The sequence below is a fragment of the Cebus imitator genome, unplaced genomic scaffold (genome assembly GCF_001604975.1).
Source record: "Cebus imitator isolate Cc_AM_T3 unplaced genomic scaffold, Cebus_imitator-1.0 Scaffold38, whole genome shotgun sequence".
Taxonomy (NCBI): Eukaryota; Metazoa; Chordata; class Mammalia; order Primates; family Cebidae; genus Cebus; species Cebus imitator.
Genome location: NW_016107353.1, coordinates 20,087 through 33,835, shown reverse-complemented (window position 1 = coordinate 33,835; position 13,749 = coordinate 20,087). Strand labels below are relative to the sequence as shown.

At 38.7% G+C, this 13,749-nt stretch overlaps 1 protein-coding gene across 2 annotated transcripts in view; it reads right to left on the bottom strand.

The window, feature by feature from the left end:
- The window catches only part of LOC108301984 (protein phosphatase 1 regulatory subunit 12B), a 165,077-nt gene that overhangs the window by 143,695 nt on the left and 7,633 nt on the right, over positions 1 to 13,749 (bottom strand). For both annotated transcript variants that reach the window (XM_017525319.2, XM_017525320.2), the window contains exons 2-8: positions 12,837 to 12,955; positions 9,330 to 9,489; positions 7,892 to 8,036; positions 6,343 to 6,417; positions 4,473 to 4,552; positions 3,673 to 3,812; positions 477 to 589 (exon numbers count right to left, since the gene is read on the bottom strand). In XM_017525319.2, coding sequence (XP_017380808.1) covers positions 477 to 589; positions 3,673 to 3,812; positions 4,473 to 4,552; positions 6,343 to 6,417; positions 7,892 to 8,036; positions 9,330 to 9,489; positions 12,837 to 12,955 — 832 coding nt within the window. The remainder of the gene's footprint in view (positions 1 to 476; positions 590 to 3,672; positions 3,813 to 4,472; positions 4,553 to 6,342; positions 6,418 to 7,891; positions 8,037 to 9,329; positions 9,490 to 12,836; positions 12,956 to 13,749) is intronic.

Here is a 13,749-nt window from a genome sequence, read left to right as displayed (position 1 = left end):
GTTGAAAGTTCATGTCCTCCCCAAATTCATATATTGAAGCACTAATTCCCAATGTGACTATATTTGGAGATAGGGTCTGTAAGAAGTAAAGAAGTTTAAATGGGGTCAAAAGGGTGGGGCCCTAATCCAATAGGGCTGGCTGGTTACCTTATAAGAAGAGAGACACCAGAGCTCCTTCTCTCTGCCATGTTAGGACATAGTGAGAAGGTGGTTATATTCATGTCAGGAAGAGGGCCCTCACCAGGAACTGAATTGGCTGGTACCTTGATCTGAGACTTCCCAGCCTGTAGAACTGTAAGAAATACATTTCTGTTGTTTAAGCCACCCAGCCTGTGTTTTTTTGTTATGAGAGCAGACTACGACAGGCAAGAATATATTTTTATTATTTTGCAAGAATGTACATTTAAGGGCATTCTAGGTGTGTGCTACTGCAGTAGGGTGAAATATGATTCCCAAATTAAGTCAAAAGTACTCACCCTCCTAGCAGAAGAGGAAGAGAAGGTATTTTGAGCTGGTGCTGGTATCTGCTCCGTGATACTACTCTTGCTTTCAGAGCTGGAATGGTTGACAAAGACTTCTGTCTTTTTATCTGTTATTTAAGACAAGAGAAGTAACAAGTACTACTATAAACATCTTACCTTTGTGTCTATGTCCTTTTCTGCTAATAGAAAAGGTTTGCCCATCATCCAAACAGATTATTAAGGCCTTGTAATGCTTGGATGTAAACTAACATAAGACCTTTTGCAACCGTTGGCAGAAGAAAATAAGCTCAATGTTATTTCCATCTTGGTAGGCTCCAAGTCCAACTTTCAGACAAAAACTGAAAACTATCTCCACTTAGTATATCATATACAAAATCCATCTATAGGGATCTCATCCTTTTCTACAGTTTTACCTTTCATTTCTTATGCAGATAATTTCTACTGGGTTCCTACCACTACTTTGAGGAGTCGCAGATCAAAGTCCAGATCTTAGGCATTCCACTTGCCAGCTATGAAACCCTCCTACAGTGTCAATTTCCCATTCTAAAAAGTGGTGTTAATAATATATACCTCAGAGTGTGCCTGTGAGAATGAAATAAAAATATTAAAGTGTGGTGCAAAGTAAAAAGCACCACACTTTTAAAGTTTTACTGTAATTCCCTGAACTAGATGCAATGTTTCTTACTAGTAAATACCCTTGACTGCACTTATATTTCTCATGTGACATGTATTTTATTCATGTATACTCCTTTCTATTTCCTGACAAGATATATTCAACAAAAAATATTTAATAAATGTGAATGTCTGTTATGTTCCAGGCATTGAGTTGAGACCTGGGAGTTCAATAATAAACCCAGAGTTCCCAGACAAAATGATGAGTGCTACAGCAGAGTTAAGTAGGCAGTGCTAGGATAGAAGAACAGTGAGGTGGCCCATTTCCTTTCAGCTTCCCATACCAGAACAACTTTTTCAATCTGCTGGATCCTATAGTCCTACAGAAATCACTCAACAAGCATTGATGGCCTGAAATGAATTTAGGCATAAATTGTGCAAAAAAATGTTCAGGAGCAGGAAAGCTCGGGGCATGTTTGAGGAAATTCAGCAGTCCAGCTAGCCATAATCTAGCTGCAGCTTGACCTTTCTATGTACAGCATTGGAAAGGTCAGCTGGAGCTAGATGATGAAAAGTCCTGAAGGCAAGAGCAGGAGGCTTGGGGTTTATTTACTCTGCAGGCAAAGATAGAGAGAGGGAGGTAGTCATAGGTTTAAATAGAGGTGTAGCATAATCAAAAGGGTACTGTGGGTGTTTATACCAATAGCGATGTGAAAACAGACAACAGAGAACAAGAGATCTGAGGCAAGGGTACAAATCACAAAGCAATGACAATAGTTCAGGCAGCTCCCTCCCATTTTTCGCATACCTTAGCCACTAACAAAAGTGATCTAGCATAGCGCAAGTTCAGATATTTGTTCAAAATACTTGAAGGCTAGAATATGTAAGTTCTCAATAAATAATCAAATATCAAAAAGATGCACATTTATAAATTCTGACAGGTACTATAATGGCATTTCCAGAGCAAACTGCGACGACTAACAATAGAAGTTCAAGTCTCAATGAATAAAAGGTCATCTCCTACAATGTAAACTTAGCTGTTGCCTGTCTTCTCTATAGAACTGATGCTTCTCTAACTTCCTTTGGTGACTGACATTCAATGAGCCTCAGAGATCGAGACATTAAGAAGGGTAGTATTCTCCCATAATGGTGAGAAATCATATAAGCAAAGCCAGACCACATCAGGAGCTGGTGCCGACGACAGAGTAAGTTAAATATCTTCATTATCAGTAGGTCGGCCACGGCAGAGTTCATAGGAAAGCACAGACTCCATTATAAACTCAATGTGTGACCCTTTCCCCCTATCAGAAACATTTCATCTTATCATGGACTCCAGTTTGGAGGGATGATATGGTAGTGAATGTGGGGCATAGGTACACTGTAAAATTTTAGTTTATCATTAGCTTCCAATTATCTAATGAGAACTATTTCTGTTGCAGTTGAACCTCTATTCAGTAAAAGCCAATATTCTTTTCTCAGTGTTTACCTGACTATAAATCAAAACCTGTGGATTATTTTATAGCTTCTTGGTCTGACCACATTCAACACTTCACTTTCACTGTTGAGATTCCTGTCTTGTCAAACAATAAACTTAAGAAGCTCTAGGGCTAGGCATGATGGCTCATGCCTGTAATCCTAGCACTTTGGGAGGCCAAGACAGATGGATCATTTGAGGTCAGGAGTTTGATACCAGCCTAGACAACACAGTAAAACCCTGTCTCTACTGAAAATACTAAAATTAGCTGGGTGTGATGGCGTACACCTGTAGTCCCAGCTACTGGGGCAGCTGAGGAATGAGGATAGTTTGAGCATGGGAGATGGAGGTTGCAGTGAGCTAAGATCATACCACTGCACTCCAGCCTGGGCAACAGAGTGAGACTCTGTCTCAAAACAAAAAAAAAAAACAAAAAACCTCTCTATATGAGGTATATGTTATCAATAGCCATAAAGGTAAATATGATTTTGTTCCTTCCTCATTCCCCAACTCAGATAATGAGGGGGAAAAAGATTTTAGAATTCTGTTTAGGGACTCACACAAACCTGAGAATTAAATGCAAGTATTCACCAGTTGGTTTGACCCTAAGAGCTTCTGCAAGAGCTCATCTTCTTTGCCTCTCAGCACACTGACATTTTGGAATCTGGCCTCTATGCCATCTACCAAGCTGGGGTAAGGACAGGTGGATCCCTCACATAAGTATTATTATTTTTTTCTTTTTTAATTTTTTTGTAGAGACAGGGTCTTGCTATGTTGCCCAAGCTGGTCTTGAACTCCTGACTTCAAGCAAGCCACCCCGCTTGGCCTCCCAAAGTGTTGAGGCACTGTACCCGGCCTTCACCTAAGAATTCTTTGTGTGCCTTATTATATGGCTACGCAGGAATCAGCAGATATAGTCTAACAGAGCTCACAGTTTTTGTATCAGCTGGTCACCAGCAATTTGATCTCTTATCCTTGAAAACTAAACTTCAAGCTCTTTTTGGAGTCCTGTGAGGTGCTCCAAAGGTGCTAGCTCTCTGACAAGGAGTAATCTCCTTATACTATGGAGATAGAGGATCTTTACTATGAACATCTTTGTATTACCTGCCTCCTTCTCAGTTTCTGACTCAGAAGCTTCATCTTCACCTTCCTCCTCCTCTGAGCTGGAGCTACTAGATTCTTTGTTTTCTTCCCCCGTCTCTTGGGACTTAGGAGTCTCCTCCTCATAGAGCATCTTCTCTTTGCTAAATTAAAGATGACAACTTGGGTATAATTCAGAAGTGATAATCAGGTATAATAAAGTGAACAAGTCTATAAACCTATATGTGGAAACAATAACAGAAACATATTCAAATTCTTCTTTACATCTGTGTGTTCTTCTGAACCCTTCATTTTTGCAGACTAAGATTTAGTATTTGACTACAGAGTATGACTCAAGGAAATCTGGCCTGTTCAACACACGGAAAAAAAGAAGAGCTATGAATTTTGATGATGGTGGATACATATTCAAAAAAATCATTTAACAAATGTTTACTAAGTACTTATTACATGCCAGGAATCATGCTAGGCACTGGTATAGTCGTAAACAAAATAGACAGTGTCTCTTGAGTTCATGAAACTTATAGTAAGCAAAGGCAGAAGCTGAGACTAAGAACACCCAAGCCAGGATTTTAAAATAGTGCACACAGTCTCAATTAATTTTGAAGTTTAAAACACAGTCAACCATCCTTAGTATCCCCCTCACATATCAATGCCACTCTCTTGCCCCACAAACTTTCCCACAAGTTTATAGATCATTCGGCTAAATACAAACACAGAGTTTCTTCACTTTTTACGTTCTGAAGTTAAGTAGGTGAATGACACAGAACAAATCTCATCCCATTCCTTAAACCTAAAAGTCTTACTTTTTAAAGAGCCCACTCTGCATCTTGCTATTTAGGTCTGACTCAATGAGTTTATTCCGTGTCTCCTTTTCACTTCGAAGCTGGAAATGGAGAAAACAGAGAGAAAAGGGAAGAAGTTGACTACTGGTGAAAAATCATCAGTATTGAGAACCAGAATGGTACTGTCATTCTGAAGAAAACAGGACCAACACCAAAGAGGTAGAGGGGAACCTAAGAAAAAGAGAAACATATCAGCTGGGTCTCCTTAGGTGACAGAACTCATCCAAGATAGAATAGAAAAGCCATAGTGTTAAGAGCTTCAATAAAACTGCTCCTATCAAATATCCAAACCCAATCTTCAATAAAAGCCTAGATTCTGAAGGATAAAAAGCCAGAAGGAACCTGAAAGAATTCTTTATGATTCATATACTGAATAAGTTGGCAACATTTCTAAAGAAAACACAGGTACCAAATGGGAAAGAAGCCCTTAGAGAAAATGGTCTGCTATTTAGATGCATGCTCTAGACAAGATGTATTTATATCCCTGGAACTCCAAGTTATGCAGAGGGCAAAGAAAAGTACCATTCCCACTGGTTTAGAAATATTATTTCATGAATAATACTATCAATGTTCAAAAACTGAACCATGCTAGGTAGAGAATACACAGGGAATCTCTATTTTTGCAAATTCCATGTGAGTCTAAACTTATTTCAGAATAAAAAGTTTTAAAAATTACAAGAACCTAACTGTGCAAAGTATACATCTTATAATTAGGAAGGCTGTTGCTGCTAAATAATAGCATTGACACTGTATTTGAAAATCCTGGTTTCAGTGATCCTGATTGCTCAACAAAGAGAACAAAATGAACTTTAAGTTGTGTTTGTCTGAGCTTTATGTACGTGACTTCCCCACTGAGCCTTAAAATAACTAGAATCTTCACTTTACCATTCCAGACATAATGCTGAACACAGCAGAGGTTAGGTATGGTTGATCTGTCCCATCACTGAGCTATGCAGTTCTTTGATTCTGAACTGCTGTTTTCCCACATCTGTCCTAAACTTTAATTTATATTACCTGAGTGACAGCAAGTACAAAAGAAAAAAAAAATGCCATTGACTTTTTTGTCCCTAATGTCCCACCCTAATATCACTGATCTTTATTATCCTCAAATTATTCATCTGCTTTATGAGTAAAAAATATGGCTTATTCACTTTTCATCTGTGTATTGGGTGGGTTTTCCATTCTGCAGTTTGAACACAAATACCATACTTAAGTAGTTCTCTTGCATAGCACTAATTAAGCCAAAGGCACGCATGACCAAACAATAAAAGATTTAAAATGAAGAGCAGAGAAAGGAGGACTGAATTCTGGATGTTTCATAAAACTGGAATAAGTATGAATCACTGACCAAATACTCCCCTATATCAAATGGCGGTTTTAGTATTGTGTGTTTCCTTATTTTTTAAGAAAGAAATATATTCCTCTCTGTAATCAATGTACTTAAATAAAGATAGCCTTTTAGTCAATAAGATAAAAAAAGTCATGAGGTGTCCTCCACTCTGGTACTTTCTATTTCGAAAAACCTCTGATTTGAACATATCACATTCATTTTCTAGAACTCAAGGGTAATTATTAGTTTTTTTGTTGCTATTTTAACTTCCAACTCCTTGAAGGCTATCTTATAAAGAGCAAAAAACCTGAACAATAATGGTTTCTGGGATACATTTTTCTAGCAGACTGTTTATGTTCCTGAAGGAAACAATGAACATCTCTGGAAGGCAGATATGTCCATTTCAACTCTCGGCAGACATAACTGAAACAAGTGATTAAGATACTTGGTGTGAACTGCAAACTATTAGAAAAGTTTTGAAAGCACCAATAAAAGACTTACCACATTCTGCTTCTTCTGGAGCATCTCCAAATGTTCCACAAGACCCTCATCAGCTACATCAAATGGTGTCTGGCCCTGGCAGAGAAAAGGGACACCATGATTGATAGAAAACAGAAGAAGCAATCATGTGACTTTATCAAGGAACTATTCAATAGTCACTTTTTGCCTTTGACTCCAATAATAGCCACTTCCTAATCTACCACACATTATGATAACAGCTTCATCTATCACAGAGGACACATAACAAGAAACATCAAATTCTTTAAATATAGAGTTTGTACAACAGTATTGAGGAAATAGCACCATTTCTAATCCTCACTGTCATTTGGCAAATAATAAAGTGAAATCCCTACTTGTATCTGTTCTAAAATGGTCTTAATTGCTATGATAAATTCCATAAAGGACTCTTCAAAACTGCAGAGAGAGATACAGGGCACATGTGTAATAAAGATTAAATCATAGGAATCATCTTCCATTCATTCATTCATTCATTCATTCATTCAATCATTCAGATAGGGTTTCACCTTGTTGGCCAGGATGGTCTGATCTCTCCTGACCTCGTGATCTGTCCACCTCGGCCTCCCAAAGTGCTGGGATTAGAGGTGTGAGCCACCACACCCAGCTGAATCATCTTCCTTTAAGTGAGAGGAGGACTGACAAGAAAGTTACCTCTAGTAGGAGCCATCAGCTTAATTAATAACCCTGATCCATAGTCTGAGAATGAAACATGGGTTCAGGAAAGATGTGAGGCAGATAAGAATATCTACTAATTAAAAGGCCATGTCTCTGCACTCCTCAAACAAGGGCTCACACCTGTAATCCCAACACTTTGGGATTACTCAACTCAATATTCACTTTTTGCCTTTAATTTCAATAATAGCTGCTTCCCTAACTAGTCTGCCATACATTATGATAAAGCCTTTATCTATCACAGACAACACATAACGAAAAACACCAAATCTTTTAAACACAGAGTTTGGGATTATAAGTGGCAAGGCAGGGGAATAACTTGAACCCAGGAGTTCGGGATCAGCTGGGAAACCAGTGAGACCCCATGTCTACAAAAAAAAAATTTCTAATTTTAATTAAAATAAAATCAGTAGACATAGGGGATAGGAGTTCCAGAGCTTCTAAGTTGTTTGAAGTGAGGCTGAATAACACTATTTTCTGTCAAACTCAAGGACCTGTCATTATAACATTTTAATGACTCATATAAATACAGTAACAACAAAATCTTTCATACCTCACCACAGACAGTAACATTAGCTCCTCAAAGCTCATTTTTTGCCAAGAACAAATATATATATTTTTCCTGTTTTAGAGGCTTGAACATAAAATCAGAAGGTCCATGGGGTTTTATTTTGAATAACAAACATAACTCTGTGTTAATAGGGCCAGAGGCAGGGTGGTGAAAGGTAACATCATAGCTACCAATGATGCATATTTCACCAGAACAGTCAGGCTGCCATCGAATAGAGATGTTAAGCCTTTTATTCTAGAAACCCAGCCACCAATCTCATTGTTCTTTTAGAGGTTCAGGCTCACTAACCAGTTTGTTTCGAATATCCATGTCACAGAGTGCTTCTGCCAGGATGGAGCAAGCCTCCTTCACTCCCCAGTGTGCAGCAGCATGGAGAGGAGTCCAGCCATCATAATCCTGAACATTGAGTTCATAGCCAGCCTGAATTAAAAGTCTAAAAAGAAAACCCAAAACAAGACATGTATCTCCTTTTTATTACAGTTCTCTGGCAAGCAAACTATTACCTAATTGATATTTCAGGTTTTGGCCCTGAAACACAGGGGTCTTAATGATTACTTCTGCCCTCTAAGGCACAGTTTGGGTTTCATAGTTACTATTTTGTGTACCAATCATAGATAACCTTTACCAATCTTCTCAAAAAAGTCATATTTCCTAGGCATATCCATGTTACACCACACAAGGGGAGTATACAGAAAGGTATGTACCTAAGATTAACCAAAGTGTAATTCAATTAGCCAAATCACATAACTCTTAAAGGTACATTTTCCATTTTCCAGTGCAGGGAGGAAGTAACATAAAAATGAAGACTCTAATAGGCTGTGGTCATTCTATCTATCTGTAATAGTGACAACAATAAAAATAAAGTTTTAAAAAATAAAATAAAATGAAGACTCATTCTCTTCAGGGTATTTTCCCAACTAGCTTTCTGGTTGTCTTTCTAGGATACTGTATTTATTATAAACCCACATACCTCCAATTTCTTGCTAACTATAAAGCTGTAATTTAACTTGTATGCACGGAGGAGAAAATATTTGACTCCTGAAGACCCAAACTACATTGGGCCCTTATGGATAGCACTCTCAGGCAGAAATGGAGCACCAAAACACTGCTATACCTACTAGAAACCCCCTATTAGGTGAAACATAAAATACTACAAGAGTCCAGTTAACAACTGCATGTATAATGCCTTTGGCAGTCCATGTATTTGGGAAAGCCTGTCAACATTAACTACCAATAGCTATCTAAAGCATGTATGGATGTAAGGAAAATGGAACAGAGTAGTAGAGTCCAAATCCCTCATATACGTTTGACTATCCTGTGCCAGCTGGACACTGCATACTCAAGATTTATATAATTAATCTAATGACACCAAATAAATTATATAAGTCAAAAGGGAACAAATGATCACAAGTATTATAGGTCACAAGAAGAGGTAGTTGCAGGGATATTAATGACAAATCATAGAACTGGAAGAAGTCACCTCCTAGGACAGTGTACCTCAACTCTGTTTCACATCATACATGTCAGTGAGAAGCTAGAGGAATGGTAGGAGGGAGGGACACAACCCATGGACGAATACGAGCAAAATGTGAGAAAGCCTGCACAGTGAGGAAACCAACAAAAAAGGAAACACACCATAGCAGAAAATTTAATTCAGCCTCTGCTTCTAAAAGCCATTTCATCTTCTCCCAGTGAACCACTCCTGATTGATATAAATGGACAATACCTGAGAACTTCAGAGTAGCCCTTGGCAGCAGCCACATGAAGGGCTGTAGCCCCTGAGCGAGCCTGCCTCACATCCTCTATTTTCCCACTGTTGAGCCACTGGCGGGCATCCTGCAACATCTGCTGCTCTTCTTCTTTTCTTGACTGCTCTAGATCAACTCCTACAGAAAGCAGATACCAGACAGCCAGGATTACTAAAGCTCCACTTAAGTTTGACAGGTTATTTTCCTTAGATTAAAGCACATCATAAATATAAATACAAATAACAATTTAGCCATCAAGTTGGTAATTATCAAATTTAGAAGATCAATGGCATTTGTACACATATTAATGGTCTTACCAGAGTTAAATCATCAGGTTAAATACTATATGATATAGATCCATTAAGGGAATGTACCTAAAGTTGTTTTCAACAGAACATAAAGACAAAGGGGACATTATTTTTACATTATAATATTTGTACAAAGCTATAAACTTCCAGGTCTCTAAAAATTTTAGTTTTCCAACAATCTTTCAAGGTATATATAATACACAATCCCCATTTAACAGATGAGGTAATAAAAATAGAAAGTTTAGGCATCTTGCTCAAACTCACAAAACACATTAGTGACAGAGCTTGCCACTAGAACTCTGATATGCTGGTTCCTCTTTGTCATTCTTCTTCTGGGTCCCTGTCCACTCACTATACCATAGGATTAGTATCCAAAATCTTGGTTTCAGGTATTGATATACTTTAAAAGTTGAACTATCTCTAAAGTTCATTTCCATATACAGGTAAATACACTGATTTGAAGATATATAATCTAGAACAGATTAGTAGGCGATATGCAGTTTAAAAATCTGTCTGCTTTCAAGGGAATGCAGATTTTGTTTCCCTTAAAAACATTATGAAAGAACTCTAAGAGTTCCTCCCTTTAGCCAGTAACTCTCCAATATCTATGCCAGTGAAAAGGGGTTAGGGTGGGGCATACCCCATTATACAAAATAATAAAATGTCTCAAATACAAACATACCCATTCAAAAAGTTTTACACTCATTAGCAGTCTTTGTGCTTGGTCTGCTCCCTTTCAGCTCTTAAAAGAGAACCTGCCAGGCACTGTGGCTGACGGCTATAATCCCAGCGCTTTGGGAAGCCAAGGTGGGTGGATCACCTGAGGTCTCAGGAGTTCGAGACCAGCCTGGCCAACATGGTGAAACCCCATCTCTACTAAAAATATAAAAATTAGCTGGGCATAGTGGTGGGTGCCTGTAATCCCAGCTACTCAGGAGGCTGAGGCACGAGAATTGCTTGAACCTGGGAGGCACAGGTTGTAATGAGCCCAGATTATGCCACTGCATTCCAGCCTGGAGACAGAGCGAGACTCCATCTCAAAAAAACAAATAAAAAAGGGAGAACCTGTCAACTGTGTGATTTTGGGAGATGAATGGGGTGAAGAAGTGACCAATTTAGAACAGATCAGTACTCCAAACACAAAGAAGTGTTAGCAGTGCTACAAAGTTAAGCATATACATAAATACCGCTTTATTTTTAATTATTTTTTTATTTTACTTTAAGTTCAGGGGTACATAGGCAGATCCTGCAGGATTGTTACATAGGTATATACACGCCATGGTGGTTTGCTGCCTCCATCCCCCCGCCACCTACATTAGGTATTTCTCCTAATGTTATCCCTCTCCAATCTCCCCAACCCCTGCTATCCCTCCCCTAGACCCCCATCCCCCAACAGACCTCAGTGTGTGATGTTCCCCTCCCTGTGTCCATGTGTTCTCATTGTTCAACAACCACTTATGAGTGAGAACATGCGATGTTTGGTTTTCTGTTCTTGTGTCAGTTTGCTGAGAATGATGGTTTCCAGATTAATCCATGTCCCTGCAAAGGTCATGAACTCTTCCTTTTTTATGGCTACATAGTATTCCATGGTGTACATTTTCTTAATCCAGTCTATCTTTGATGGGCATTTGGGTTGGTTCCAAGTCTTTGCTGTTGTAAACAGTGCCAAAATGAACATACATGTGCATGTGTCTTTATAATAGATCGATTTATAATCCTTTGGGTATATATCCAGTAATGGGATTGCTGGGTCAAATGGATAAATATCTCTTTCAACAGAGTATGCTCCTTAACTGAAGAGTCAGCAATCAAAATAGAAAAAGTGGTTTCTCCAATCAAAACTATTTTTTAAAACTTGATTTTTTTAAAGTTATTTGTACATTTTAAAGCAAATCTTAGGAGATAAAACAGAGTGAGAACGGAGGTTAAGCTAAGCATAAAATTCTTCAATTCAATAGGGCACAAAACCACGCACTATAGCTCATGCCTGTAATCCCAGCACTTTGGGAGGCTGAAGTGGGCGGGTCACTTGAGGTTAGGAGTTTAAGGCCAGCCTGGCCAACATGGTGAAACCGTGTCTCTACCAAAAAATACAAAAATTAGCCAGGCATGGTGGTGCACACCTATAGTCCCAGCTACCCGGGAGGCTGAGGCAGGAGAATCACTTGAACCTGGGAGGCAGAGGTTGCAGTGAGCCAAGATGGCACCACTGCACTCCAGCCTGGGCAACAAAGTGAGACCGTGTCTCAAAAACTATACACGGAAGGCAGCAAAAGCAAGTAGTTACTGACCTAGAAACATCATTATATTAAGGTAAGATCAGCATACTTTCTCTAAAGAGCCAAATACGAAATATTTTCAAGTTTGTGATTCATCCAATCTATCACAACTACTCAACTCTGCAGTTGTAGCACAAAAGCAGTTCTGGATAATACGTAAACAATGCACACAGCAAGAATTGGCCCTGACTGTTCTAAAAGTTCCTATTGGGAAAGACCACTGGAGCTAAATCCTCTGGGATGAACTGCAGATTGTGAGTAAGGTAGTTTAGCAGAACGACTGAAAAAAAAAAAAAAAATGACTACAAATCTTTTCCACAGAGTTTTATGATAGAAAAATAACCCAGGGACTTCCAGGTAGAAGAATTACATCCTATTCTGTGAAATCGATTCTTCTAAAACTATAAAATAGGCATTTTGAGAATACATTATTCTAAGTTAGCGTCCTCACCTTAACAAATTATCATAATTTTCATGATTAGTTAAAATAAATATCTTTAGCAGCACCACTTTTAGCTCTCATCAAGGGAAAAGATGCAAAGTCACAAACTGAATTTGGCTAATACTCAGATTTACACTGTATCCTACCTTGCACACACACAGTAAGAAATGTTCACACTTCTTATCAGGTCACTCTTAACTGTATGATGGGTATGCAACCTCTGAATGGCCAAAAAAAAAAAAACGGAATGACTGGTCATCCTTTTGGCATCTGGCCTATTTTTGTGTGAGTCATTATGAGGAAACATGATGCTGGATTAATGATTAATGCAGTACAGATAGATCAAATCTTCTCCTGTCATATGATAGTGAAACACTCTACATAACAAATGGATTATTTTCTGTAAATTGCAGTGTTTGAGAATCTTTCCTGGCCCCCTCCAATCCATGAGGTTACCTTGCTTCTTTACTTGCTCCAGAAGAAGATCCTTCATGGCTAGCTCTTCTGCAAGGTCAGAGGGAACTTCACCTTCACTATTGACAATACCTACACTGGCTCCGTGGTTAATGAAATACCTGCATAGACAAGATCCAGGATCAGTATTATCTGCCAATCTAATGTAAATTTATACACTCATGCATCTGGTATTCAATACATAGCAGTCTCTATTTTGACTTTAAAACATGGTCCCAGATAAGATATTCCATTATTAATTTCTATGTGCCTTAAACTTCAATAATTAAGACTGAGGGCTTCCCCATTTCCTAATTAGAGCAATGTGAACAAACAGGGTTTCTTTCACACTCATATTACTAACTACCAGCCTCTTACTCCCAGTGGATGGCAAGAGGATTTCTAAGTAACATAAACAAGGCATGCAGCCTTAAACATTCCCAATACCAAATTGGAGCTTATTAAGTAGTGTTGGGGGTGTGAAAATAGAAGAATAAAGCATGCATTAAAATATGCATAAATCTACCTTAATTATGCCTCCACAAGACTCTCCTATCAACCAATCATCCACATGAAATCTTTCTCTATTCTAAGATTAAACTAAATTACTTAAGAAGAAATATTAGGCTGGGCGCAGTGGCTCACACCTGTAATCCCAGCACTTTGGGAGGCTGAGGCAGGTGGATCATGAGGTCAGGAGCTCAATACCAGCCTGACCAACACGGTGAAACCCCATCTCTACTAAAAACACACACAAAAAAAGTAGCCAGGCATGGTGGCAGATGCCTGTAATCCCAGCTACTTGGGAGGCTGAGACAGGAGAATTGCCTGAACCCAGGAGGCAGAGGTTGTGGTGTGCTGAGATCACGCCATTGCACTCTAGCCTGGGCAAAAAGAGTGAAACTCCACCTCAAAA